Genomic DNA, 27,155 nt, shown 5'->3' on the forward strand with positions numbered 1-27,155 from the left:
CTGAATACTATTCTGTGCTATACTGAATATAGGACTGAGTACATTTGGTAGGTAGTTTAAAGCTAATTCAAGCTAACATCGAACCGGTTTGTTGAGTTCATAAGTATGGGCATTGTCATTGCTGAACCTCACATTTCATCCCACGGCTGGCGCGTGTACCTCTGTCACAGGACACGAAGAGCGTTGAGCTCATAAGTAATTATGTTGCTGCATAACAATGTAAATGAAAGCGCTGACTAACTGACGGAGGGTGTTCATGCAACTAAAGCTCCTTCATGTCTACTTTCCTAAGGTACCTCTAATTTATAAGTATAAGCTGCTTGTATTGATGTATTCAGCTTGTGGTACAGCACTTCTCATGAATAAAACATGTGCTCAGTATGAATTGTGTGCTCAAATTAAATTACTTGTGGATGGAAGTCTGGGCTGTCGGAGAGGAAGGCTTCAGCCCCGAGGGTCTGAGTCATCAGGAGGACGCGGGGAGGAAAGTGAATAAGTAGCATAACCGGTTCATTCAACTACTACTATCAAGGTGCCCTTGAGCAAGGCACTTTTACTTGAAATACTCCTGTAGTTCTTTTTTACTACTATACTGCTCAAATCCTAACTGTACACGTGTGTGAATGTGTATCACAGACTGCCAGGAGCTGTGCAGCCGTCACATCAGTTGAATAATTTATATAATTAATGTTGTTTAATGAGGCCCCTGAGAGGGCATGGGGTAAGACTAAGCTCTGCATAGTTTTATTTTAATGGCTGCAAAAAAGCTGAGTTTGTTAAGCGTCTCTTGGCTCAGTTGGACTGGACCTGAGATGAACCTGGGAGAGCTGATCTGAGCAGGACAAGGCTTTCTGTTCCAGGCTTAAATGAGCGAGAGCTGGAGCTGAGTGGGGGTCCGAGGAGAGGACCATGGACTTAAACATTGAGCGGTGGGTCCATGGCAGCAGAGTGGTAGGTGAGTAGCGTCTCGGTGAGTCCACCAGCTCTGGTTTAAGAGCGGTAGTCCTTCTTACTGTACGGCCTGTTGCCCAGGATGTGGTCGATTTCAGACACCACATGAGACGTCATCTTAGGAAGGACCTGGTCATAGGAGAGAGAGCGGAATTGAATATGACTGGAAGGAAGTGAGAAATACATTGAGGGGGGGGAGTAAAGAAACCTGGAGAGATTTGGATATGGGGAAGATTATTGATCTAGACATTAATCAAGCTGGAGGATTGTGGTAGGTGTGTGTGTGAGTGTGTGTGTGTGTGTTCCTACCTGTATGGCCCCGAGGTTCTCAGTGAGCTGTTCAGGGCTGGATGTTCCCAGAAGAACTGAGCTCACTCCTTCATTTCTTAGACACCACGCTGGAGAGAGGAAGAGACGTTGACATTCACACAGCGGCCACTTGATGGCGCACTTCTGCTTATGATAGTCTTAAAAAAAAAAAATATTAAAACTGAGCTTTTAGGCTTTTAGTGTCGTCCTCTTATTTGCTCTTCCGGGATGCATGTAACAATTCATTTGTACAAATCCAAGGCTTTTGTCTTAGTCTGTTTGTACTAATCATAAACCTTACATTACTGCCAGAAGTACAAACACCCACACACCCAACCCCACAAAACACCACCCAAACAACACCCCCCCCCCCCACCCCCCCCCCCCCCCCACCCACACCACACAACCCACACCACCCACCCGACCCCCAACCCCCCCCCCCCCCCCCCCCCCCGCCCTACCCCCCCCCCCCACACCACCACCCCCCACCCCCCCAACCCCCCCCACCCACACCCCCCCACCCCACCCCCCCCCCCCCCCCACCCCCCCACACAACCCCCCACCCAACCCCCACCCCCCCACCCCCCCCTACCCCCACCCACCCCCACACCCCCCCCCCCCCACACCCCCCCCCCCAACCAACGTTGGCGTCACGAGGAGGCTTGTTTTCAGAGCGTCTCACCCCGACAGCGATGGTGACTAGAGCTCCAAAGGCCGAGATGACGATGAGAGTGATCCCCAGCGGCTCTCCAAAGGCCAGGAACTCGATGATTTTTGGTACACAGGTATCATGAGCGTCATTGGACCACTCTTCATAACTGCACAGGATGCATGCACGAGCATCTGTCAGAGAGGGAGGGCAGAAGTCATGTTTATGTTGGCCCTGAACAGCAACAGCTAAAGTTACACACACTCTATCAATGAATGAAACAGCACTATTGTCTTTTCTTGAATGTTGTTTATTCTCCCTGAGGTTTATACTTGCAGCAGAAGTTTGAAAGCTGTAGACTGACTGGTTGAGTTGCTGATCTCTCCATCAGCACATGGAATACAGTCAAAGCAGCAGACCGGCTCTCCCTGCCGGATCCCCTTCCTGCTGCCCGGCTGGCAGTTCTCACTGCACACTGAATACGGAGGCTGAAACCAACACACACAGATACACACATATGGAGACACACATGCATGTGACACTAATCGTATTGTATGAGAGTTAATAGCGGTGGTGATCGATATGCTGCTGACCTCCAACACGTCATTGTTCCACACGATGGAGTCATTGATTAAGGTCATCTTGTCCTCCGGAGCTGCGGAGCCATTGTAGCGTCCCACAGTGACGTAGGATATCTCGCCATTACTATTGAACTGCCAGTTAATGATGTCATACAGGCCTGACACATCCCCTTCATCAAAGAAGACCTCTTCGTCCGTGTGCGGCACTTTGAAGTGCACGTTCTTCAGGTAGTACATCAGCTACAGGAGAGAAGGATGGTCAGACACATGCACATACACACACACACACACACACACACACACACACACACACACACACACACACACACACAGGCTTACCTGCCATGGCTCAAAGTTGGTTATGATAGCACAGCTGTTCCCGACGAATGGCCCCTGTCCGTCTTCACAGTGCTCCAGGTTGTGCAAGGCGTGGGCCACAGCGTACACGGCTTTGTACACACTGTGGGGAGTCATCTTCATCATCATCATCATCATCATCATCATCAAACACACCATCATCTACATTTACATCCTGCATGATTTTATCATTAAAGGGTTGGTTGCAGGTGTGCTGCTACTCCAACACAGTGGAGGTGAAGGTTGTGTGTGCTGCTTAAAGGGAACATTTCAGGTTCATACTAGTATTTTGGGTTTGTACTAGAACATGTTTACATGCTTTAATGTTCAGACTGTCTGTCTGAATATACCTGTGTACGCCTGTCTCTTTAAGCTTTTACTTGTAATTGTTTCTAACTCGGGTGAACTGATGCCTTCATTGGTGGTAGCCAATAGGTGACTAGAATGAGTGATATTAACGATATGAGCAGTGAGAACTGACCTGTAAGTGATTCGTAACTGGGAAACATCCGAGTAGGTGTTACTGAGCTGTGCTATGGACTCCCTGCCTGAACACAGCCCGTCAGGAACCCCCCTCACAGCCCTGGACATTGTGCCGTTCGCCTCCTTGGCCCTCTGTTTGGCCTGCTTCACCGCTTTGCCATAGTCCAATGTGCAGTTAAACAACTAGAAGACAAAACAAAACAAAAAGTCACAAGCTTAATCGTATGACTTTTCAGTTGCCACTGAATATCTTAATACACACACCATCTCCCAGAATTCCTCAGTGAGTGGGTCAGCATAGGGGTCCAATTCCAGTAGATGGCGCTGAAGACCCGGGATGTCAGCCCTCTTTACCCCGAAGCCCAGAGTACCACCCAGCACTGAGCTCACCTGCGTAAAAACATGCACTCTGGTTAGAGCATCTGAATCGACCAATGAGCTTCCACCTTCAGTCACTGGACGGAGCACTCACCCCAGGCTGGTTGATGAGAGCGGAGGTGACCCAGGCCTCGCTGGCGATCCAGGTGCGGTTGGTCACATTGTGCCGCAGCAGCTCGAGGATGAGAGGACTGAGGTCCACGTCTGACGAGAACACCACGATGATCTTGGCCGTGGCCTCGACTACAGTCTGAACAATACGCTGGATGTCCTCTGGGGAACTCACCTGCAGTTTGTGAAAAAAGAATATGAATTTTTCTACAGGGAGGAATAAAGAAAATAACAGACGGGGTAATGAAAGATGTTACCTTGGGCAGCGTCTCAGAGAAGGAGATGCAGACACCAGCCTCCTGCACCTGCTCCTTGAAGTCTTTGATGCCATACTTGCCGTAGTCATCATCTGCAGCTATGGTGCCCACCCAAGTCCAGCCGAAGTGTAGCACCAGCTGGGCGATAGCTGTAGACTGGTGCATGTCATTGGGAATGGTCCTGAGGAAGGTGGGGAACTGGAACTTATTCTTCAGGGCGGAGCAAGTTGAAGAATAGCTGACCTAAAGATGACAGAGGAGAGCAGACACGCAAAGGTTTCTTTCCCATTGTGTCTTCATCTAACTCGCCACTGACCTACCTGTGGGAAGTGATACAGTCCAAGTATCCTCGCCGTGGCGATAGACAGGTCTGAGCCCCCAGCACCCACCAGAGCAGCCAGAGGGGCCCCAGTCCCGCAGCGGTAGTTGGGTACGGCCTCGTCTTGGCCCGTCAGGTAGGTGAGGGTGCCCTCCACGGCCTTGGAGATGGTGAAGCAGGAGTCGTAGATGACGTAGCCCAGGTCGGTGTCGGGCAGCAGGTCCTTCTTCTTGTTAATCTCGTTGATGGCAAACAGCATGGTCTGCGTCCAGCGGAAGGTGCGGAAGTTAAACCTGGAGGATGATGGGAGAGAGATAACATGAGACACAGTTGTAGATATTGTCTGGGATCGCTTTAGAAAAGAAAGAAAGGAAATACACACAAGCTATTTTAGTCTTCTGATGTTATTACCTAAATGAGCCACAAGAAGACAGTTTGCAGACTTGCTGATTATTGTTGCATACTATAATACCATAATATTATGCGCTTCTGTGGCTAATTGGCCCCAGAGGTGCAGCACTGTCTGGACTTCTTAGAAATATGACGAGGTTAAGAGTTTTCAGTTTTCTTCTAATTATTTCTCATTTAAGGGCTAAATGATGAAGTCATTTCACTGAAATACACCTATGAGATGTTCTAAGACAGGGGTGTCAAACATGCGGCCCGTGGGCCAAAACCGGTCCAGCCAGAGGGTCCAACCTGGCCCGCGGGATGACTTTGCAAAGTGTAAAAATGAGTTGTTTTGATCATAAAGTTAAAGCCTTTGTAGACACACTGTGATCTGTAAGTTGTAACACACATGTGTAAATGCTTTTCTTTCTTGTTCATAATGTTTTGTGCTGCATGTGGCCCCTGAACTAAAATGAGTTTGACACCCCTGCTCTAAGATAAGTGTAATACAATCAAACAACAATTTAAGACAAAAGCCAACACAGTCACGAGATGAAAGAAGACATACGAGCAGCTCAACTCACCCCTCACACCCCGAGGAGACCGGCACCTTCGAAGTGTTGCCATCACTGGAACTAATGTGCTTGTGAACAGGAAACATTCCCCCAATAACAACCTTCTTCTTCTCTACATCCTTGTAGCTGTTCAGGTTGAACTTGGCCTTCAGCTTGCATGTAGACTCTGCAGAAAAAGATCTGTAAAAGTAGAAAAAGGCACATAATCCAAACAAAAGGCGGCCGATTTCCATGCTATGCAGACGCAGAAGAGGAGTCGGGAGAGCTCCAGTGTGGCAGACAGCAAAGGGAACAGCGAAGTGAGACAGGCGTCTTATCTTTTCTCCAGGGAGACGTGCTGCACCAGGTAACCTGAGAACAAAAGTGAGGAGGAGGAGGAGGTGGACACTGGATGAGGGCATATTAATCTTCATTTAAACATAGACAAGAAGGTTTTAGTTCATTTCACCCAACACCAAAGCATTATTAAGCAGTATGATCTCATTAATGGGGTGAAAGGAAGTTTTTGGTCAAAAGGTGTTTTGTCTCCGTCCAAGAGCACAAACTGGACCATCAAACACACACACACACACACACACACACACACACAACTTCCTCCTGTACATGTGAATCAGTTTATTAGTCTGCACGCGGGCCGGCTGCAGAGGACAAACTGCCACAGGCCACAAGTTAATTGGCAGCTGCATGTGGTAACTTGTACCGTCTTTAATGACACTGCTAATGTTCCAATATAGTGCCCTTGTCCCTTGAGTGCGTCTGCGTGTGTGTTAATCTGTGATTGAACTTGCCCGCTCTTGTCTCTGTCAGCGGGGAGAAACACACACCTGAACCCCGGGCACAGAGGGACCCCCCGGCCTGGTTACGAGGGCCCGACTGCACACAAAGGCTACAGTCGAAACTTCTTTCAACAACTGTGTCTGTTTACAGAAGTCGTATGTCACTTTTATTACAAGGAGTTATAGTAAAGGGAAGCAAAGAAAGCAGGACTCTAAAAGAAAAGGAGAATATTCTGATGCATCTCTCGTGTAGCTGCTGATGATAAATGACCTTCAGAGTACGCGTGACGTGTGCGTGACTGCACCCTTGTGATCCGTCTCAGGCACATGAGAGACAGCTGATGCTGATGAGTTCTGCAAGAAATCAATTATGTAGTTATTTATACAAACGCTAATATACGCTTTTCAAAGGCGTTCCAGGCAGACCTCTGTAAAGAGGCACGTGGCTTTCCCCCCAAAACACCCCAGCTAGTTGCTTTTCCATTTTGAATTTAACCTTCTAAAATTGACTAAAGTGAAGAATCTTTAAGCGTGGACAGAGTATCCTCGCTTTGCTTCCAGTGACTAAACCATTTACCTACTCTGGACAATAAATCTAAATATCTTTACATCTAAGATTATATAAACAGTGTGTGTGGATGAGCACGGAGCGGGGTTATCCAAAAATAATAAATAAAATCAGGTGAGGACCAGACAATAAAATCTGGGAACCTTAGCGCATAATTTCTTTAAAATCTCCAAATTTGAATATTGTTCTAGTTTAAAAATAGTGAAAATAAGCTCTTTTTTCACTATCTACTGCATTTGTTCATTTTAAAACAAAAAGATATATACTTAAAAGAATAAAAAACTCAGAAATGAAGTTACTCAAAAGGGATAAGTTGCTAATTAAAGAGGTGAGAAGCTTCAACATGGAGATCTTTATTAAAGCTCAGTTTTCCATTGTACAAATGTCATCATTGAAACTGCATGCAGTGGCTTGGTTTGAGGCACGTTACTAAGGAGAACGAGCGTTGAACAGAAACTTAAAAACAAACAAAGACAGTAAATTGCATAACTTAATCTTATCCATATTGCAATTAAATCCAACTACAAAATTATGTGTCCAATATTATCAAGCTGTTGTTTTTCTATGGAGACATATGGAACAGAAAATGCACGTGAATAAAAGGCCGAACAGAGGGAGAAACACTAATACACGTTAAGACAAGTAAAGATTAAGGGAGAGAACAGAGGAGTGAAATGTTTCCATCAGGGGACAATACACTTTTAAACTCTCAGTTAAACCTGAGCACTGTATTCACTGAGGTCTAAGTGACACTACAGATTATGATGTGCTGGATGTTTTAACAACAGAAAGGTAAAAGAGGTTTTGAGACACAGTGAATGTATGTTAGATATGGCAACAGACAGCATTGTTAACCTGACCTTCGACACTTAATCTGGTGACGTTCCCACTGGATGTACGAGTGTGATGGCTTTATAGGTGGATAGAATAATAAAGACAAAGATGTGCCCCTGCACACCAAGAGAGCAGCCAAATAAAGATAAAATGACAACAGCAATTTACACAATGTGGTTATAAACTCTACTGTACTTATGTTATTATTTAGTCCTCATGTTTATTCTTCATAAAAAGCATACATATTGCAGCATGAGGAGGAAGTGTTGTATCCTCCTGTCTGGAAACAAAAACAATAGAACAGGCACATACAAAGTCACCCATCACGTCGGCCTCCTGCACACTAGTCATCACACTGAAGCCACTCTTGGGTTGACCGCTTCCCACGATGTGGAACAGCAACAAGTCAAGAGCGCTCGTCAACAAAAGCAGCTTGCAGAAGATCATCAGAGGACAACGTTATACATCACCACAGCGTATCCTACTTTTGGCAAAAATAAAAAGCTTAAAAAGAATTGATTGGTCACAAAAAGGTTGCCTGTTGAGTTTTACTTTAAAAACAAACAGACAACAGTTTTCATAGCACAGTATACAGGCAGAGTGTGAGCATGGACACGCGGGGAGGATCGTCTTCGGTGGAGAACATTCTGACCTACAACAGTGAAACCAAAACATCTGACAAAGTAAAAAGGCAGAAAACTATTTCTAAAACTCTCCTTCTGTTCTTTCGTTTCATGACACTTGTTTGTTTTCATCTCATTCCATAATGCAGCGTTCTGAACCTACAGCTTCCCACCACCTGCCTTCAATGGTTGACCTTTTACCTTTTCATCATAGAGAGGAAATACATTGATGTACGTGGATCAGAAATGACAATATATTATCAATAACCAACATTAATCAATCCCTATCACCAAAAGTATTAAGACCAGGGAGGAGAAGTGGGGAGGAGTAGCGCCTTTGCATGAGCGCCCGTCACAGTACGGTCTGCCTTCCGTGGGAATGTTGAAGAGAGGGGTGGAGGTGCAGGAGGGAGGGAGGGAGGACAGTAAAAGGAGAGGAGTTCACCAGCCCTCTCTGATATCTGTCGAGTGTGTTTGTGCATCGTGTGTGAGTGTGTGTGTCCGATCGGTATGACGTCATGTTGTGTTTTATTCCCACTCTGTGGTGCCAGGTGGTTTGGAGGTCAGATCATACATGACTCTGGAGATGCCTGGGATTTTCTTGATCTCATTTACCATCTTCAGCACCACCTGGACAAACAGAAGACAAAGGAAAACATTTAACAACTACAAAGAAAGATTGAGACGCTCCTTATTCAAATAACTCTTGGGTAGATCATGCTCAATCCCTGAACCGAGGTTAGTGTCCGTGGTTCATGGACGGGTTAGAAAACAGCCCCTGGGCTAAAACATGTAAACATTGTGGACATTGTGCGTCTCTTCCTGCTCTTCTAGGGTCTTTTATTTGGTTGTGTTGTGTCCCATTTCTGTCTTTCGTCTCTTTTTGGTCACTTTGTGGTCGTATTCTGTCTCTTTTTAGTATTTTGTGTCTCTTTATGACTTCCCAACCAATATTTACAGTAACTTTAAACAGAGGCTCTGATGCCCAACAGGTTGGGGGGGAGGGGGGGGTCCCTGTGCCCAGTAGGCGGTTTAGTAATCTGTCCATGATGAGGGTAAAATAATGTCACCAATTCTAGCAAAGCTCTAAGCGAGGGGTAAAATCATGCTATACCTCTTCTGCGATATGGTTGCCCGGCATAGCGGGGATGCCGGTCATGAAATCACTGGTGATGAAGGTGCGGACCACCACAGAGCGCCGGCAGGATGGCTGCTTTTGCAGTGGGTCACGGTCAAAGTGCAGGGGGGTCAAAATGACCGGCATCTGGCTGATCTTCCCGGAGTAGCCTGAAAGAGAAAAGTTCTTATAAATAAATATTTTAACTCGGACCGTCTTAGACTGAATCTGAAAATCATTTTTGAAATTACTTCATGTCCATCTGTATGGTGGGTTGTTGCAATAACTAAAACGCTTTGTTGCAGCTGTAGGACCTTCAAATTATACTAGAGCGACAATGTATGCCATATCAAAATGTTGAAAAAACATCACACAAGAAATGTACCACAAGTAGGCGATGTGGAAAACAAGTTTATAGTCCCAGAATGCTCATAACCATAATAAAACAACAACAACAACAATCTTTAAATCCACCCGGCTCACTTCTTAAATTAGCACGATGGAAAACTGAGTGAAACCAAAGGCAGTCAGGAAAGTACCGACGCATCACAGCAGAAAGTTATTCTCACTGGAGAACAAATATCTGGTTTGCCTCTGGGGAAACGTTACATTCCCCAAGTGGATGCAAGTATGCAGACTAAGTGCACTCCTCTGGATACACATGTTGGGATATTAATACCAGGATTTGTAAAAGGAGAGAATGGCTGGTTAGATAGTCCTCCTGTGGTTGCATTTACTCAAGTAGCTCACACACTAAATGTATTAGCCCTTTTTCTGGAACTTGAGTGAGGCGAATCCTCAGTCTGGTCAAATACACACACACACACACACCTCCCCAATAATCTGTAATGCTTCAACACATAGGGCTCGATTTAAAACATCTAAAATCACATGGAAACACACACACACACACACACTTACCAGACTCTCTAAGGATAGAGTGAGCTACAAAGTCCGCCTGTCTGAGTGTGCTCAGAACGCCTGTGGTCAGGAAGGTCGGGGTAATGTCTGAAGGCGGCTCTTTCACGTGGGACCCAAACACATAAACAACTCTGGAAAAAGGAGAGACGTGAAGGAATGGGTGAGTGTCACTGCTGTAGAACAGAGTGAGGATGAAGAGTAAAGCTGTGTGTGTGTGTGTGTGTGTGTGTGTGTGTGTGTGTGTTACCTATTGATGCTATGGCACATGCGAGGGATGAGTCTGGCCAGGAACATGAGAGATTCCCAGTGAGGAGACTCTTTACTTGTGATACCGCACACGTAACTGTAGGAGCGGCAATCACCCTGAGACACATTCAGAAGATTTGCTTTTATGCATCAAGTCATTAACACATCTTATTATACAGTCAGAGCGACGGAGAGAACACACATCTTATTATACAGTCAGAGCGACGGAGAGAACACACATCTTTAACAAACGGTAGATTAGCAGACACACGTTTCATTTCTTTCCTGTTGAATAAACAGTGAAGGTTCTTTAAATAGAGAATCACTCGTCTGTTTTCACTTCCAACAAGTTGCTCAGGCAATAAACTCTGGCTGTGTTTGTCCACCGTTTCCTGTCTGCCCTTCAATCTGAGCTTTGTGGTCAAATGTAAAACTCTGGCTTCAAACAGGAAGTAATAGGACACACCTACGCAGAGACACACAGTCACTGGCTGAATGTTTGGTTGAGGAAAGTCACGACCATCCTTTTCTCCAGGCAACACTGAAGGTCAGTAGAAACACATGGAAAGTGTGTTTTGCTATGTTTAGATGCCGTGCACACCCTTTGTGTGCGTCAGACTAACATGAGTCAAGATCAGAGACGTTGAAGAAACTAAACCGTGCCACAATAGTTTCAACAGATCGACGAGGCGTTGTGTGGGCGTGTCTCGTGGTTAACCACTAAACGATAGTTATAGCACAGCGAGACAAACAGCAGAAGTGAGACGCACTGTTTCAACCTCCCCCATACAAGACTTTTTCAGAAGTCACTGTAGCAAGTCTACTTCAAAAACTATCCATCCTGTGGGTGAACACATCCAGGTGGCATTATTCACACCATGTGAGATGTAAAGCTGCGTCTCAGGAAAGCCCCCGTTACAAGATGCTGCTGGGCAGAGAACAGACGACACAGAAATACAGATTGACGAGCCAACTATATTACCTGGACGCCGACAGTTTTGATAGGCAGCAGGAAGGCATTGAGTGAATGAAGGCTGGTGATCTGCAGGAGCTTCTCTTCCTCCTCGTCCGATATGCACGACTTGACTCTCTGCAGCAAGACATGGGGCTGGAGGGGAGAAGGAGTTTTAAAGCAGGAACTGAGAGAACTCAATAAAGTGAAAGACAAGGTGCCAAAAACAAAACAAAATGATTTGGCTTTTGGTGCAATGTGGCCCCCACACACACACACACACACACACACACACACACACACACATCATTAACTCAGGACCAACAGCCACAAATGTCTCCTCGTGTGGGACGTGAGCAGAGCTTCTACTCTACTGCTCGTCTACAAACGCTCACTGCTCATAACTTAGAATATTTTGAGACAAATTAACCAAACTACAGAGAAAACGCTGATTCACAGATATCAAAGTCCACACACTGTTTATGCTCCAACAGCATAATATATTGCAAATATCTCACCAGACGTTTGTGATGCTTTGAGCTGGTGTACTGAGGGATACACAACTTCAACATGTCACACACTATTGGTAAGATGTTGGTGACTGGAAGTTCCCTCAGTCTGTCTCTGTGTATTAACTCTAATATAAAATGTAGTGACCCCACTTGCTAAGAGGGCTTTTAGTAAGCAGAGATCACTTCCTCACTGAAACACATGTAAACAAACTTCAAACTGTTGAAAGTCTGTTTGTGTCGTTGTCATCCAAACTTTATTGTGTTGGCATTTGGTTGCAAATACATGAATTAGGGTTCAGTTACAAACACAGGAAGTCATTATATTTTATTTATGCATCGGTGTTGTTCTGACCTTTTTGACACTTGCGGAGAAGTCTGTGATGATTTTGAGGATGTTGTTTGTTTCAGCAAAGTCCTTACAGATGTAGGGCTCCTCTGCACAAATCACCCTGATGGACAAACCAGGACCTAAACGGCAAAGCAGAGAGGAAGTGCACTTCTTAGCAAATACAGGAGTCACGTGAGGACAGTTTTGAGTCTGACTGAAGAAGTAAACGGAGGGAAAGAGAGACAGTGGTGTAATATTAACCATCGCTTCTGTGAAGTTGTCAGAGCAGTCACATCACAGCCATGCCTTTATGTACTTGCCAGGGAAAGGGTGTCGGGAGACAATCTCCTCTGGCAGGCCCAGCTCTCTGCCCAGCGCTCTGACCTCATCTTTATGGAAATCCTTCAGCGGTTCGATTACTTTTCCCTGGAGGTTCACAAAAAGCAGTGGAATCAGCAATGCAGGAGAGTTGGCGGGAGGGATGTGCTTAGGTGTTGCATAGTTGAGTGTTTATATAAAAAGGGCTGGAGCAAAACAACACAACATATAAGAACAGTAAAGTGTGAATGTTATCCAAGCTTCAGAGCTCCTTCCAGATGCTGAAGGAGAACCTCTTTAAAGGGATAAAGGATGATGTATATTTTCAATTAAAAAGTAAATGAAGTTTAGAAGTTTGCTATTCTACTAGTGTTCAGGAAATATTGACTGTGCGTGTGGAAGCACCAGAAGATGTTTTATTAATGAGTCGGGGTTACTGCATGATCGCTCTGCTTATGTTCTGATACCCTCTGCTCAAAGTCAGTGTTCGCAAACTATAAGGCCAACGATGGTTCTTATGTGTCCTGTTGGCCACAGAGGTTGTGAAACATGCTTCATACTGTCAGCAGTCGATGTGTAGATTTAATGATAAGAGCACATTAGTGGTTTGTAAAAACAACTATGTGCAACGCTGATGAGTGATCCCCCGAGCAAAAATACTTGATATGATGGCGGCGCTCAGTGTGGCTGCGGCTGTACTGGCTTGCGACAACACCGGACATCTAATTGCAAATAAACCACTTATGTTAGATGCCAGACTAGTATATGATCGCCTGGTTATGCTAGATCTCATTTATATATATAGTGCATTTATAGTTTAAGTACACATTTTATATTTCTGCATCAACACCACGACACTTTTAACTTTAAGCCAGTTCAAACCACATTTCATTTGAAGTGTACATAGTATAGCTCGAAATGATTTGGTACTATACTGTATCATTTAAATGGCTTTGGTAATTAGCAATGACATTTAGCAGAATCTGTGAGCAGCCTCTTAATAAGTTTGCCATTTGTGACCGATGCACTTCCTGCTATTTGGCATTCAACTCAAAGGAATGTCTTGTGGTATAAATGTATGTCTTGTGGGCACAGTTGTTCTACGTATCCACTATACTGAATATGACGGCCACACTCTGTGTGCATCAGGTGAACTAATGAAGTTAGGGTTTGTGTGGGAATGTGCATGTGTGCAGTACCTCATCTCTGAGTTTGCGGATGAGCTCGGTGTCGTTGTGGTGCGTTTTGATGAGCTCTGCCTTCCCGCTGGCAAGATGCGAGGCACTCTCAATGAGATCTGGCCGCAAGGTACCCTGGGCCAGGAAAACCTCTTCTGGCTTCAGATTCAACTCTCCAATTACTTCATTTGCCACCTGTGACGCGACACAATTCAAAAAGTCAGATGCACCAGTGAACTAGTGAATTAAGAACGGCAGCGGGCAGGTTCAAATAAAAATATGATAATAACTTTGAAATAACTTATTAAAACTCAGAACTCACTTTGACAAATGTATCTCCGATGATTTTCCGTTTCTCTTCAGGGTTGGTCGTCATATTCAAAGTCTTGCTGATGCGTTTTCGTGGCGTCCTGTCCTCCTCAGAGATGGGGAGGGTTGTTGTTCCATTGTAGAAGGTGTGAGCTGCATTTACCACTAAAGGAGGCAGAAGACACAATCAGGTCATGAGCAACACAAACACAGAAGTCTTCTCCAAGACCACATCTAAATCTGATGCTCCAGCATCATGGAACCAGAGTTACTGTTATTGTCATTTAGTCTATAAAGTAATGATAAGTACCCATCGCATGGCAAAATAAACTGCAATAACAAGTATAGGGGAGCACAGGGGGATGTCCTGTTGTCATTTAGACAACACTTCTGTCCCTACCTTTCAGTTTGATGCCCAGCTTGGTGAGGGCCTCCTCCACACTCAGACTCTCTCTCTTCCTCATGAATCCGTTGTCGATGTGAACTGCGATCACCTGGTCCGGATTAAGAGCTTTGTTGAGGAGAGCTGTGCAAACTGTCGAGTCCACGCCGCCACTCAGCAGCACCTGAATAAATCATTAGAAACAGTCACGGACTGTGCAGCCAGAACAGTGAGTAGTGACACCCCACCTGCTCGATTAAGGAAGAAGGATCACACCCCACTACAACTTCACCAGTTGGACTTTTCCATGTCAACATTTCTATTTGTTAGCCTCCCGATATATGTCATGTTGTCTTTGACACATCTGCTGACGATGATAGCCTTGACACTTCTTATAATTAGCCGACTACCAACTCTTGGGACCCAAAATACCACACTTGCCAAACGCTCCTGCAGGAACCAGCTACAACATTACAGTAACACACAGTGAAACATGCATTTCTTTAAATATAAATCATGTGCTTTGAGCCTGTTTCTAACCCTCATTTATCGCCTTCACACTCCCCTGAGATGAAGCCCAGTTTGAAGCCACTCAGGGAGTCAACTAACTCTTTTCAGATAAAAAAAAAAGGGTTTAATTTGTGAGTTTAATTGGTTCTACTTTACTTCCCACCACTGCTGCTATCACCACTTCCAGAGCGGCGACCACACTTGACATGTTTGCATGTTGGCATATTATTCTTTCATCTCTCTAAACACAATCATGCATTTCTGTGCAGTGTTACTCACCAGCACTTTGGACTTGTCTACTTTTTCTCTGATTTCGTTGATGCAGGCCTCTTGGCGGTTCTGTACGGTAAAGTTACTCGTGCATCCTGCGATCTCGAACAGGAAGTTACGGAGCATCTCGATGCCTCTCTCCGTCAAGTCGACTTCGGGGTGAAACTGTGTCCCATACAGCTTCTTCTGTTCGTTAGCAATCCCTGGTGGGGGAAACAGATGTGGCGAAAGATGGTCAACATTGCAATTCATCGTCTTTGAATGCCACTTGCATGCATTAAAGCAACGCTAGTACAACAACAAAACACAATGAGATTCTTCTTTAGAGTCTGGGGCTTTTTAACACAAAGCATGTTTTATGACGTGCATGCGAGTCTATGACACCAATCTACTTTTAAATTCTGTCAATCAGGGTCACAGCCTATCACGTGCTGCTCACCGGCAATGATGTTCCCTGATTGGGCTACCACTTTAAAGCCTTCAGCCACTTTATCCACACTGTCTCCGTGGGTCAGCAGCACCAGTTCCTCCTTCTGAAGGCCCCTGATAAGATAAACACACACTGACGTCAGAGAAGGATGGGATGTACAATAACAATGCATATAATAGTTCAGAGTACAGCACCCTGCTTTCTCTGGGTGCATGTGGGGTTAAGTGTGTGTGGCAGACGGTAATAAAAGACTGCATACTTCTATTTTAGACTCTGCCGTATTTGTATAACTACGAGGAGGAAATATGTGACTGCTGGAATGCTTCTGCATTTTATCTAATAAATCTGGCAGCGAGACAAACTTGCTGAGCAGCAGTTGTGTTTTAAACATCTTGTCCTCAGTTATTTAAGAGAGAAGATGGTACTGGAAGTTTGCAGACGGATTTAGAAGTGATTTCTTGAATGTTCATTTTTAGGGTTGAGTGACAGGATGATTACATTGTCTATCTTCAATATGTTTAATCAGGTCAGACGGACTCCAGTTGGCCTTCATCTGCAGCTGCATGCACTGGCAGACACTGGATGAGTGGAGGACGGAGGTCAGTAAAAATAATCTGCTCCATCGCCTAGTTCCTCTGTGGAGTGATACTGTCTGCCACGTACTAATGTTCCCTCAACACTGTATTAGACCATGTTCTTTACTCATCCACAAACTCAGTATGTTCAAAATACATCACATTATTATGTAAGAAATGCTGGGTACGGACGTGCAGCTCCATGAAGCCAAATGTTTATATCGACACATATTTATAATATAACGCATAGAAAACACGTTTTCTTGTAATCCACATTACCTGAAGAGAGAACAAGTGTTGTCCAGTCCAATACTGAACACGCCATCTTCTCTTACACTCTTTTTGTGTACTGTGCCGCCGAAAACTTTATTCATCATCTGTAACACACATACACACACCCCCGTTAACACTTGGACAGAAAAAATGGCATCTTAGTGCGACTCCAAAGATGTTAGAACTGTCTAGAGAAATGTGCTGGAGAATGGATGGCTGCTGGTTTTCATTTCCAGGCTAGCTGGGAAAATTGAGCGAGTGATACTCTCATCTCCCTCAGTTAGTGTCAAAGTGCCCTTGAACAAGGTGATGAAAGTCCCAACTGGCCCAGAAGAGCTGATCAGCAGCCTGGAGTAGAGCGATTGTAAAGTGTAGCTACTAATTGTGAATGTGTGTAAGACAGCATTTCCTTGAACAGAGGGCTTTCACATAATGTTTACACCATGAGATTTGTGTTAAATAATCACCAGTAATGTGGATAAAATTACCAAATGGGTAAATGCAGATAAAAGAAGAGCAGCCAGAACAGTCTGGTAAGCCTGTAATGCAGCCATTAATCCAAAAATTAAGATGATACCTAGTCTCATATCACGATATCGATATATTCCCTGGCTTTACTGTGTGTATGCATGCATGTGCATAGATACCTGCATCCCATAGCAAATCCCAAGGACAGGCTTTCCTATAGTGAATATGGCAGGGTCGAACCAGGGGGCATCTTCTGCATACACAGAGGCTGGACCTCCTGAAATGATGATTGCCCTAAGAAGGGGAAGAGAGAGAAAAGGCCAAATTAAAATTATAAAACACTTCCATGTTGACAGAATTATGTAATAACAATGCTGCAAGGAGAAAAAAAAACCCACAATCCTCTCTGGCTCATATGCATCTCATGCTCACCTGTAGCCCTGTTCTCTGATAGCAAAGGCCGGGGTCTCTAAAGGGAGGATCTCAGAGCGTACACACATCTCTCGCACCCGTCTGTCAATCACCTTCCCGTACTGGGCCCCAGCATCCAGGATCGCCACCGCCCCCTCACATGATCCATTCTGCTCTGCCAGCTGTGGACACACACATTTAGAAAAACACACATTGTCTTGATTTAAGTGCTTGTGTTGAGCTGAGTGGGCAGAAAAGTATTCAATCACAGTGGCTAATGCACACTAGTGTTTACTCAATGATGTTGACTAGCCAAAGAAACTGTTGTCCTTAGAGGTGGAGTAAAGTAACCCACTCCTCGACTTAACTGTGCTCCACTTCTGACCTCAAACGTGGAAAATGTGACTCAATAAAAAAGGCCTAATATAATTATGGACATGTGAGCTTCAGTTCAGACACACTCGTGAAACGTGGTGTAACAAGTCAGCCCATCAGTGGCATCACATGAAACCCACAAGTCAAAGGCTATAGATAAGCACTGTATACTGTGTTGCTTTGTTTTTATAAACTAATGTCAGTACAAGAACTAGAGAGAAGTCAGATCATTGCCAGGTATGAATCTCCATAAAAAAACAAAACTGGGTCGATGAGAACGAGAAGAGAAACATTATCCCACGTGGTTTGTTGAAACACTTCCGCCGTAGATGTTTCTAAACACAACTACATGCTAACGTTACCAATCACGTTATATGAGTTATCTTAAGTACAGATACCGTACTATCATCAGCAAGTACAGCAGCTCGAGTATTATAATCACGACAAACAAAATACTCGACCGTTTTACAGCAAACTTTCCTAAAATCAGCAGGTAACACAACAGTAGTGGCTCCAGTTGTCACACCGGTAACGGTGCTAGCTTAGTGACGACGTTAGCATCTGTCAGTTAACGTAAACGTTCCGTTAGCTTAAAGTGTCTGACAGTAGCCGCTCGAGACGCATTAGTTTGACACGAGCTCAATGTCACTTTTCCAAAATGAACGCCAACAAGACGTTTCTGTTAGTAGTACAATCGTTACACATTCGGACTGCCCAGCTAAAGCTATCAGGTTGTCTATGTAGCATGCTAGCTCACGGTTAGTATAAACAGTAATCACCATTAGCATGTTAGCAGCACGTCCTGCTCGCTAAGTTAGCGGAGCTATGCTAAAAAAAACCCACGCGGTGCTTGGAGGCAAAGGGTCTCGAGAGGGCTCCACCGTGAGAAGAAGGCAGCCACGTCTCGTGTTACAAATCTATAGGGGAAAGATTTATGCTAAACATAATTGAGATTTCCTGCGCAGCTAGTTAGCAGCTATGAGCAACATGTTAATGTAATACTGCAACAGGCACACAACAGCGGAACTGGTGGTAACGTTGCTCTCTTAACTTTCCTTTACACACAGGCCGTAATTAACCTAGAGGGGGGGGGGGGGGCACACAATCAATGAGGGTCTTAACACGATGTCACCCGGGCTACCCAGTGCTCTGTCCCCGCTCCACTGACCTTGCTGTCTCCGTTGCACAGAGCCATGGAGGACTGCCGTGTTGTGGAATGAGCTCTCCTCTTCGCCTCAGTGTGTCCAGAGAGAGAGAGAGAGAGAGAGAGAGAGAGAGAGAGAGAGAGAGAGAGAGAGAGAGAGAGAGAGAGAGAGAGAGAGAGAGAGAGCTGCTGTTAGCTCCTGGCTGCCTCAACACGCCGACTATTGGGTTGAAGATGGACTGTCACAGTGTGTCCTCCTCCGGCTGGGAATAACTTCCACAGACTAAATAAACATGTCTGTGTGTCCTGGGTGGAGCGCAAAGTTGAACCCACGAAATGAAAGTGAGGGAGAGTGTGTGTGTGTGTGTGTGTGTGTGTGTGTGTGTGTGTGTGTGTGTGTGGCCCCAGGAGGGCTGGGCTTAGACACAGCAGAGTAGCATTTTACTGTTTTACTAATTAGTTAGGTTTTACTTATTTATTTGTTACTGATGTTATTGTACTATCCACTGCAAACTTCCTCTCTGTGGGACTAATAAAGGATTATATTATTTTATATTATGTTCTAAAACAAACCCTTAGGTTAGAACAGTGACACATAGTGATATGGATTAATCTTCTTTTGTCACTTAATTAATTTTAATGTGATCATGTGTATCGACATTTATCATAATAATGTAAATTGAGACTGTCTATAGATTAAGTAATGTCTGTTTTAGGCTTATCCAGTGAATTAAATATCTGACAAATTACATCCTATAAATTCAATATAAGCATAAAACAGTCCTTCTAATGTATTTGCAACATTACTACAAACATATTAAAGTATTATAGTTCTCTCTGATATGTTGTAATATCACCCGACTATGTAGACAGTCCTGTGGATATACAATCTACATGTTCTCAGAGCCTCATACATAAGACTGTAGTCAGGCAGAGACAGCGAGTATGCGACAGGAACCCCCCCCCCCCCCCCCCCCCCCCGTACTTTAACACAGCAACTATATATTCCAGAACTTTTCTTCAGACACATAAAATACAACATAACTGACCTTAAGGCTCATTGTTCATCAGTGGCTTTTGTGTTTGTCTAATGCATTTCTTCATTGAGCAGATAATAATGTAGTTGCAGCATCCGTATCATCTCTTCCATAAAGATTACACACTCAGGAGGAATGTGGAGTATTTTCACAGTGTGTTATTTGTACTTTTACTTCAGTAAAGGTTCTAAATACTTCTTCCACCACTGCCAGAGGTTGAGAATCATGGGGGGTGAGATGAATATGTGATGATATCAGCGCCATCCTGTGGAAAATGTAATGAAAATCACTTTACAACACAGACAATACCATGGCCATGGAAAATACTGATTTCTTATTGGCTGGTAGATATTAAAACCAGTCAAACTATAAGCACCATTCTAAACCAGTGCACAAAGAACATTAACGTTACCATATAACAGTAAAGATGTCCCTGTTTAGGAACATCATGCACCATGTATATTTTGACACAGATCATCTCTTCAAGACAGGTAGACAAGCAAAGATATAATGCATGTCCATGTAACAAATGCTTTTATTGGTGCATATTCTCAAACAAATGTGCTGAAACATGACAAATGTGGAGCAGATGCCCATACAAGTTAAACAAAACAATAAATAAACTTAAACATGGAGGATTGCTGTCTGTGGTTAGTGAGTAAGAGACAATAATGTACTTGTGATACAGAGAGAAAATAAGGTGCATCACATGGTTAAAACGGTAGCTGCACAGTGTTCCTGTTATCACGTGCTGGTCCACACAAATGTGCCTGTGTGTTGTCACATGCCATCTGTGTGGATAAGCAGCTTCATGTGCACTCACAGCAACCACAAGGTAGACCGTGCTGTTCTTCATTAGCTCTAACTCAAAAGCGGTTTAACGGGTTCATCATGACTATTATATTATAAAGGATCTTTTGATGGAGGAGAACATTTCAGACCAAAGACCTTTTCAATCCATTACTTCCTTCTTTATTTGGATTTCCCTGTATTTTTATTGTACACTTTCATTTGTATTGAAAAATCCTCTGTGAAATAGCTTTTGTCATGTTCATCCAGTTCATCTTTAGCTGGAAATCTCAGGGATATCTGATTTCATTCTTGTAAAAATGTGACTTCTTTGTGTTATTTTTACATAACATAATTGTGTATAATAACAACAATAATAATAAAAAATATCCAGAGCATGATTACAGTATAAGCTTTGAAATGGCAATGAATGAATACATTAAAAAAATACTTTACTATACTAAATACAATATGTATATAGTACATTTCCTACTAAAATGCTATGGGCTTTAACCACTGTTATCATATAAAAAATATAAAAAAGAGGTGCAATTACCTTTACTGTAATAATGTTTTACAGTAAAACAGTGGGCTTTACATAATTTTAATTGTTTTATTTCCCCCCGTTTGAAATATTACTTTGTTTTAACATTGAAGCGGAACTAGTTTCACTTGTGCTTTGACACGTCATCTGTAGGTGCCGGACACATTTAGACGTCGCACACGACGCACTTCCTGGTTCTTCTGTGTTGATGTTCGCCGATGTAAACTGTTCAAAGTCAAACGGTAGTAATTTTCTTTGTATTACTTACATTTATTAAGATGTTGCCAAATTGCGATGAAATAAACATAGAATAAAATGTATTATTATTGATTTGCTCCGTAATTCAGCCGCTTGTGTTCAGTCTTTCTGATTTAGCATGCTGTCATCATTACCAGGTATGCATGAATCCATCTTCTGCTTGTTTGATTTCCCCTTTGTTTCTGCTTGCACTTCCTTTGTTTGTCTTTATATTTGCCATAATTAATCTCCTGGATCGTTTTAATTTGATAGTTTTGCTATTTTAACTTTATGTTTTAATTTATTCTTAGGCGAAACCGTGGCACATGGTGATTTTATGGTTAACACATTAATTGATTTCCATAATTATTCCTTAATATAAGATTTATTTCAGAGACTGGTGGTGTCTGCGAGCCAAGCAGTGAGTGCAAACACATGGCATTAGTTTAGGACTTATTTCACACTGTGGTCAGTCAGTTTGTCTCTTTCTCTTGTAGTGTGCTATAATAATAATAATAATAATAATAATAATAACTGTATTTATATAGCACCTTTCATAAATGCTTGGCGGTGAAGAAACAAGAAAATAAATTAAAAGAAGTGCAAAAACTTGTCATCTAAAAATGTTGGCCGAGCATCTCTTACAGCCCTGGGTGGGAAGATAGTAAAAATGCATCTCTATAAATTCTACAAATCTATAGCTGTAAATTATGGGAACTCCTGGATCTTTGAAGTCCCTGGAAGTGTCACATTCACCTTTCACCCCAATAATGATTGAATAATAAACATTGCCTTTATGTCCCTGTCATGTGCAGTGTGCGTATGCTATATATATTATATGCAAGTCATCATTCCAGAAACTTACGTGACCAGTTTGCCTACGTCTTTCTGCAACTATTTGATGAAATGTAGGTGACGGTTCACTGCTTGTAGCTCATGAACGTGTTTCCACTCATCCAGTTGGCTGTTAGCTAGCATTTCCCAAACCTGTTTTGTCAATATTGTATTGCGTTGTTTATCTCAATGGGATTGAAATGTTTCATGGTAGCTTTAGAGACTTAGCAGTCAGTTAACCTGTTTCAGTATTTCTCTTTCATCTCTTTCTGCAGATTTGCTGAGGGCACTGCGGGTTTGATACCCACTGTTCCAACATGGAGCACTCAGATTTTATGACGCACACGAACGGGCGACAGAGGAAGATGGCGGGTGCCACCCTCCCCTCTGAAAACATGACGGACATGGGCAGGGGAGAGATGAGCTCCTCTGAACCAGAGGTAGAAGAGGAAGCGGAGGGTCTTATCAGAGGGTCCGACTCTGAGGACAGGAGGCACAGAGTCCGGCCTGGGATCCGTGGCGAGTTGGGGAACGTGTTGCTTCTTCTCTTCCTGTACGTGCTGCAAGGGATTCCTCTGGGACTGGCTGGTAGCATCCCTCTGATTTTACAAAGTAAGAGTGTCAGCTACAAAGACCAAGCCTTCTTCAGCTTTGTCTTCTGGCCATTTAGTCTCAAGCTTCTGTGGGCGCCACTGGTGGACGCTCTCTACTTCAGCAGGTTTGGTAGAAGGTAAGAAGGACGTGTGCATACTGCATACTGTTTATGTTAATGTTTCCATCTGTGGATTTTCTGCCCCTTATTCCTACACTGTGTATCTTTCCTGATATTTTTTGTTTTACTTCCTACCTGCTTCTGCAGAAAGTCATGGCTGGTGCCCACGCAGTACCTGCTGGGCCTCTTCATGATCTACCTTTCTATGACCGTCAATTCACTCCTGCAGAGTGAGGGAGGACCCAAGGTGGTAATGCTCACCGCAGTCTTCTTTATGCTTGCCTTCCTGGCAGCCACACAGGTAGGAAATCATGAACACTGCGACACAATCCCACATTAAGGAAGATGAATGCATTCGAGTGGATAGTTTTCTCTAACGTCCTCCGATGGCTGCACCTTCTTTGCCTCTCAGGACATAGCTGTGGATGGCTGGGCCCTCACTATGTTATCCCGAGAGAATGTGGGATATGCTTCTACATGCAACTCTGTCGGCCAAACCGCCGGATACTTCTTAGGGAATGTGCTCTTCCTGGCTCTGGAGTCTGCAGACTTCTGCAACAAATATCTCAGAGTAGAGCCCAAGGACACCGGCATCGTCACCTTGGCAGGTACTACCTACCCATGAGCTACAAGGTGAACCAGAAAATAATATGTTCTAAGACACGTCACGTCCGAACAGTAACATTTCTGTTCTTCTGCGGCAGACTTCTTGTTTTTCTGGGGAATAGTGTTCCTGATTTCCACCACGTTGGTAGCCATCATTAAAAAGGAAAATGAGCACGGCAATGGAAAGAGGAAAGTGCAGGAGGAGACGCAGGGTGTCATGGAAACCTACAAGCTGCTGTTCTCTATCATCAAGATGCCCACAGTCTTCACCTTCTGTGCCTTGCTTCTCACGGCTAAAGTATGATGAATGACTTGGTTTATCTTTGAAATATAACTTTGAAAGTGTTGCTTTTGTTTGCTTCATGCTTGAATATCTATTGTGACTGAAGGATTTCTCAGGTGTCTTCGCTTTGTGTTTCAGATTGGCTTCTCTGCAGCAGACGCAGTGACGGGTCTGAAGCTGGTGGAGGCTGGAGTTCCCAAGGAGCAGCTGGCATTGCTGGCAGTGCCCATGGTGCCTCTGCAGATCCTACTTCCTGTGATCATCAGTAAATACACTGCAGGGCCCCGACCTCTGGATATCTTCTACAAGGCCTTCCCTTTTAGGTTGTTACACACATGACCACACACACACACACACACACACACACACACACACACACACACACACACACACACACACCCTACTCACATTCAATAATCTAAAAGCTAACCGAGTGTTGCTGTCTTGTGCTCGCAGGTTGCTCATAGGACTGGAGTACGCTCTGCTGGTGTGGTGGACTCCCAGCGTAAAACAAGAAGGAGGGTTTCCTGTGTACTACTACGCCTTAGTGCTGCTTAGCTACGCGTTGCATCAGGTTTGCATTTCTGTTATTGTCTCACAGTGCTGCGAGCACTACAGGGTTAAGAGCCTTGCTCAGGGGCACAATGGTGGCAGCCCTCTAGACATCACATCACAGTGTTGTCATGATTTCCTCTTTCTCTACCAACCGTGGTTCATTTCCTCTCCCTGCCCCCAGATGTCACTGTGTGAAACAATAGATTTACATTTATGGTATATTTGAGTGAGGGAGGTTTCATGTCTGTCGAGAGGATATGAAACCGTGTTTACAGATGTCCTTCTTTAGGAATAATTGAGTTTATATTAGTTTTTTGGACCATCTGATTAAAATGATGATGATGCAACAATTGTTCAGCTTTAACAAATGTTTCCCGTGTTGCTCACCAGGTGGCGTTGTACAGTATGTACGTGGCCTGCATGGCCTTCCATGCCAAAGTGAGTGACCCCCTCATCGGCGGGACCTACATGACGCTGCTGAACACGGTCACTAACCTCGGTGGGAACTGGCCCTCCACTGTGGCTCTGTGGATGGTGGATCCCCTCACCTCTAAGGAGTGTCAGGGGGCGGTCGGGCAGAGCTGTGGCTCTCCAGAGGAGGCCGGGGTGAGTAAGGAGGAGACGGGGGAGGGGGCTCTGCACCGTGGTGCATGTAATTACACTTTATACATTGATTCCTTTGTCCCTGTTCCCGTCTGCAGCTGTGCGTCAAGGAGGGCGGCGTTTGCGTGACTACATTAGACGGCTACTACGTGGAGTCGGTGGTGTGTGTCGTCATTGGTTTAGCCTGGTGGGTGTGGTTAGGGAAGAAGATGAGGCGGCTGCAGGAACAGAGCCCCGCTGCATGGAGGTGCAGAGCTGTTACGGGATGACACTCATCAGTTCCACTGACTCTTTTTTTTTTTCTTGCACTTTTGCATACACTGCTCCAAAAACAGCCGAATGGTGAACATCCTGTTGTTCCTCATCCACCTGGTTTACTCTCCGCTGTAGCTGCTCATTCAGAAAACACTTTCACTCTGTGTCATCTTAAAGTGCATTCATGTGATGAAAGACGCCATGTTCTCTCCGGAGGTCAACATCCTGCTCATCATTAGAACAGTGAAACAAGCAGACTAGCTGAGGACTTTTTATTTGTTGTTCTGAAACCTCATTCTGCTGCTCAGCCTTACCAAACGAGAGTCAAAGAGTATGTTCAGATGCATATCGGGGTTTGTTTTTACCTGCTTGGACAGCCAATAACTTCTTGAAATTTGAGCCCCTCCACATAGAACAATCTTCTAAATGGACATTAGTGAACCCGGCACTCCAGACTCTCGTTAACCTTCATCATTAATCTAAATCTAAAGGGAAGTCTGTCCATCTGTCCTGATGCTGGTTAATCCAAGTAAATTAAACCCAGTGTGACGATCTGTCATTGCTGTTTGACTCAGATCTGAACCAATGTTGTTTTTTAATTATTATTTAAATATATGTTTTCCTTTTTAAGTGATTTGTGCCTTGTCTTTCAGAGCCAGTTAAGTTTGAGTTAATAATCAAGGCATTGTGTAACTGTTGTCTGTAAGAATGTTTGGTTTTAAACACATGACTGATTTTATTCTGCTTTTTTTTGTTTGTTTACAAACTACATGATGCTGAGCACACATTCCTGAAGCAGAATTACATTATGACCAACATCACTAATAGTTAAAGGAGCTGAGACGTCTAAAATATCTTCTATTTTTCCAAACTTTCCTTAAATCTGATCAGTTTGACCTTTTTATTATTGGACCAATTCAAATCTGTAAAGTGATATTAGACAAGAGAAACATGCATATGTCTTTTTAAACCAGGCCCGTGTCCGTTTTCATAGATGCATTATCATTGAGACAAAGGTCAACATGCTGTACACCATCAAGTGGAGCTTTGCAGTGTAGACCGAGGATCTACCACCAGCCTACAAGTATGTAGATAAATACATAGAGAATTTCTTGCCCCCAAAACCCCCCCCCGGACCAGCAGCCTCTGGAAGAAACTTGATACGCAGATGCTGTTTATGTTTTGCATATTTGTACATAGAACTGAATGTTACAGTATTTTCTCTAAAGCCAGCATTTTAAATCCAACAATGTCGAGTGTGAATGTTAATCAGGGTTCACGGGGGGGGGGGGTTAATGCTGACTTTGAACTACACGTGAAAAGGTCAAACATTTCCAGATTACGATGGCACGTCCTTTTTAAAACATGTTTGGCCAGTGGTTCCTCTGAAATGCACAAAGGTCAAACTCTACTCTGTACATCGGTCACTTCATACTGCGCGACTGCGTTGATGCTGATTGGTTCTTTACTTGTTCATGAGCCTTTGTGCCACTGACGGGGCACTATGTTTGATCTTCTTTGACCAATACATTATTAGATAGACTGTGAATCTTGATTTCTGCTAAATTGATCTTTCAACTGCAGAACATTCAGTTTTAATTGATGTCACAACGTTACCTCATGTTTTTCTTTGCACAACTTTTGTTTGAGTTCAAAATCCTTCGTCATAAAAGGAAAAGGAATGACAGGGTGACAACATAGTGAGACATGTTCTGAGCATCATTCTTAAGATGCAATGAGATTTGAAACATCTTGTATGTAATTAAAAACAAATGCACACGTGTGAGCTCTTTAAATGTTTCCTCAATCCAAGAAGAAGA

The 27,155-nt window shown here is 43.9% G+C and overlaps 3 protein-coding genes across 7 annotated transcripts; 1 reads left to right on the forward strand and 2 right to left on the reverse strand.

Annotated features, from left to right (window-relative positions):
- Positions 1 to 1,557: 1,557 nt before the first annotated feature.
- Positions 1,558 to 7,985, reverse strand: vmn2r1 (vomeronasal 2, receptor 1). The gene is made up of 12 exons (XM_029446438.1): positions 7,859 to 7,985; positions 5,370 to 5,526; positions 4,397 to 4,688; positions 4,077 to 4,319; positions 3,803 to 3,994; positions 3,595 to 3,720; positions 3,329 to 3,513; positions 2,830 to 2,950; positions 2,503 to 2,730; positions 2,274 to 2,397; positions 1,900 to 2,103; positions 1,558 to 1,565 (listed from the first exon to the last, which is right to left on the reverse strand). Exons 1-12 carry the CDS (start codon positions 7,983 to 7,985, stop codon positions 1,558 to 1,560), a joined length of 2,007 nt encoding a protein of 668 aa, XP_029302298.1.
- gmps (guanine monophosphate synthase) lies at positions 7,042 to 19,054 on the reverse strand. 2 transcript variants are annotated; one of them, XM_029446800.1, is made up of 16 exons: positions 18,905 to 19,054; positions 17,383 to 17,543; positions 17,130 to 17,244; positions 16,489 to 16,586; positions 15,644 to 15,747; positions 15,214 to 15,407; positions 14,443 to 14,608; positions 14,056 to 14,207; positions 13,755 to 13,928; positions 12,558 to 12,663; positions 12,262 to 12,377; positions 11,428 to 11,553; positions 10,447 to 10,562; positions 10,200 to 10,330; positions 9,276 to 9,448; positions 7,042 to 8,791 (listed from the first exon to the last, which is right to left on the reverse strand). In XM_029446800.1, the coding sequence occupies exons 1-16, from the start codon at positions 18,929 to 18,931 to the stop codon at positions 8,690 to 8,692; spliced, it is 2,061 nt and encodes a 686-aa protein (XP_029302660.1). In that variant the 5' UTR covers positions 18,932 to 19,054; the 3' UTR covers positions 7,042 to 8,689. The 2 variants fall into 2 exon arrangements, with proteins under 2 accessions (XP_029302660.1, XP_029302661.1); XM_029446801.1 differs by lacking the exon at positions 18,905 to 19,054 and adding an exon at positions 18,516 to 18,787.
- A 2,323-nt stretch (positions 19,055 to 21,377) lies between these two features.
- On the forward strand, positions 21,378 to 27,117 carry slc33a1 (solute carrier family 33 member 1). 4 transcript variants are annotated; one of them, XM_029446802.1, is made up of 10 exons: positions 21,378 to 21,492; positions 21,612 to 21,645; positions 22,597 to 23,051; positions 23,181 to 23,334; positions 23,446 to 23,641; positions 23,738 to 23,937; positions 24,061 to 24,245; positions 24,379 to 24,496; positions 24,868 to 25,083; positions 25,179 to 27,117. In XM_029446802.1, exons 3-10 carry the CDS (start codon positions 22,639 to 22,641, stop codon positions 25,347 to 25,349), a joined length of 1,653 nt encoding a protein of 550 aa, XP_029302662.1. In that variant the 5' UTR covers positions 21,378 to 21,492; positions 21,612 to 21,645; positions 22,597 to 22,638; the 3' UTR covers positions 25,350 to 27,117. The 4 variants fall into 4 exon arrangements, with proteins under 4 accessions (XP_029302662.1, XP_029302664.1, XP_029302663.1 ...); XM_029446803.1 differs by having other exon boundaries at positions 21,400 to 21,492; positions 21,598 to 21,645; XM_029446805.1 differs by lacking the exon at positions 21,378 to 21,492 and adding an exon at positions 22,303 to 22,395 and having other exon boundaries at positions 21,598 to 21,645.
- Positions 27,118 to 27,155: the final 38 nt, after the last annotated feature.

This window comes from Cottoperca gobio, chromosome 13, assembly GCF_900634415.1.
Source record: "Cottoperca gobio chromosome 13, fCotGob3.1, whole genome shotgun sequence".
Taxonomy (NCBI): Eukaryota; Metazoa; Chordata; class Actinopteri; order Perciformes; family Bovichtidae; genus Cottoperca; species Cottoperca gobio.

Bases quoted from the DNA above. Each gene is read 5' to 3' on its own strand.
- slc33a1 (XM_029446802.1), top strand. From the start codon at position 22,639: ATGGAGCACTCAGATTTTATGACGCACACGAACGGGCGACAGAGGAAG. The intron at 23,052-23,180 runs GTAAGAAGGACG...CTGCTTCTGCAG, and splicing joins TTCAGCAGGTTTGGTAGAAG to AAAGTCATGGCTGGTGCCCA. The intron at 25,084-25,178 runs GTGAGTAAGGAG...TCCCGTCTGCAG, and splicing joins GCTCTCCAGAGGAGGCCGGG to CTGTGCGTCAAGGAGGGCGG.
- gmps (XM_029446800.1), bottom strand. From the start codon at position 18,931: ATGGCTCTGTGCAACGGAGACAGCAAG. The intron at 14,609-15,213 runs GTGAGTAACACT...TGATTTATTCAG, and splicing joins TAGACAAGTCCAAAGTGCTG to GTGCTGCTGAGTGGCGGCGT. The intron at 13,929-14,055 runs GTGAGTTCTGAG...GTCGCGTCACAG, and splicing joins TCGGAGATACATTTGTCAAA to GTGGCAAATGAAGTAATTGG.
- vmn2r1 (XM_029446438.1), bottom strand. From the start codon at position 7,985: ATGATCTTCTGCAAGCTGCTTTTGTTGACGAGCGCTCTTGACTTGTTG. The intron at 4,689-5,369 runs GTGAGTTGAGCT...ATCATCCTCCAG, and splicing joins GTCTCCTCGGGGTGTGAGGG to GTTTAACTTCCGCACCTTCC. The intron at 2,104-2,273 runs GTCAGTCTACAG...CCTCTCTGACAG, and splicing joins AGAGATCAGCAACTCAACCA to ATGCTCGTGCATGCATCCTG.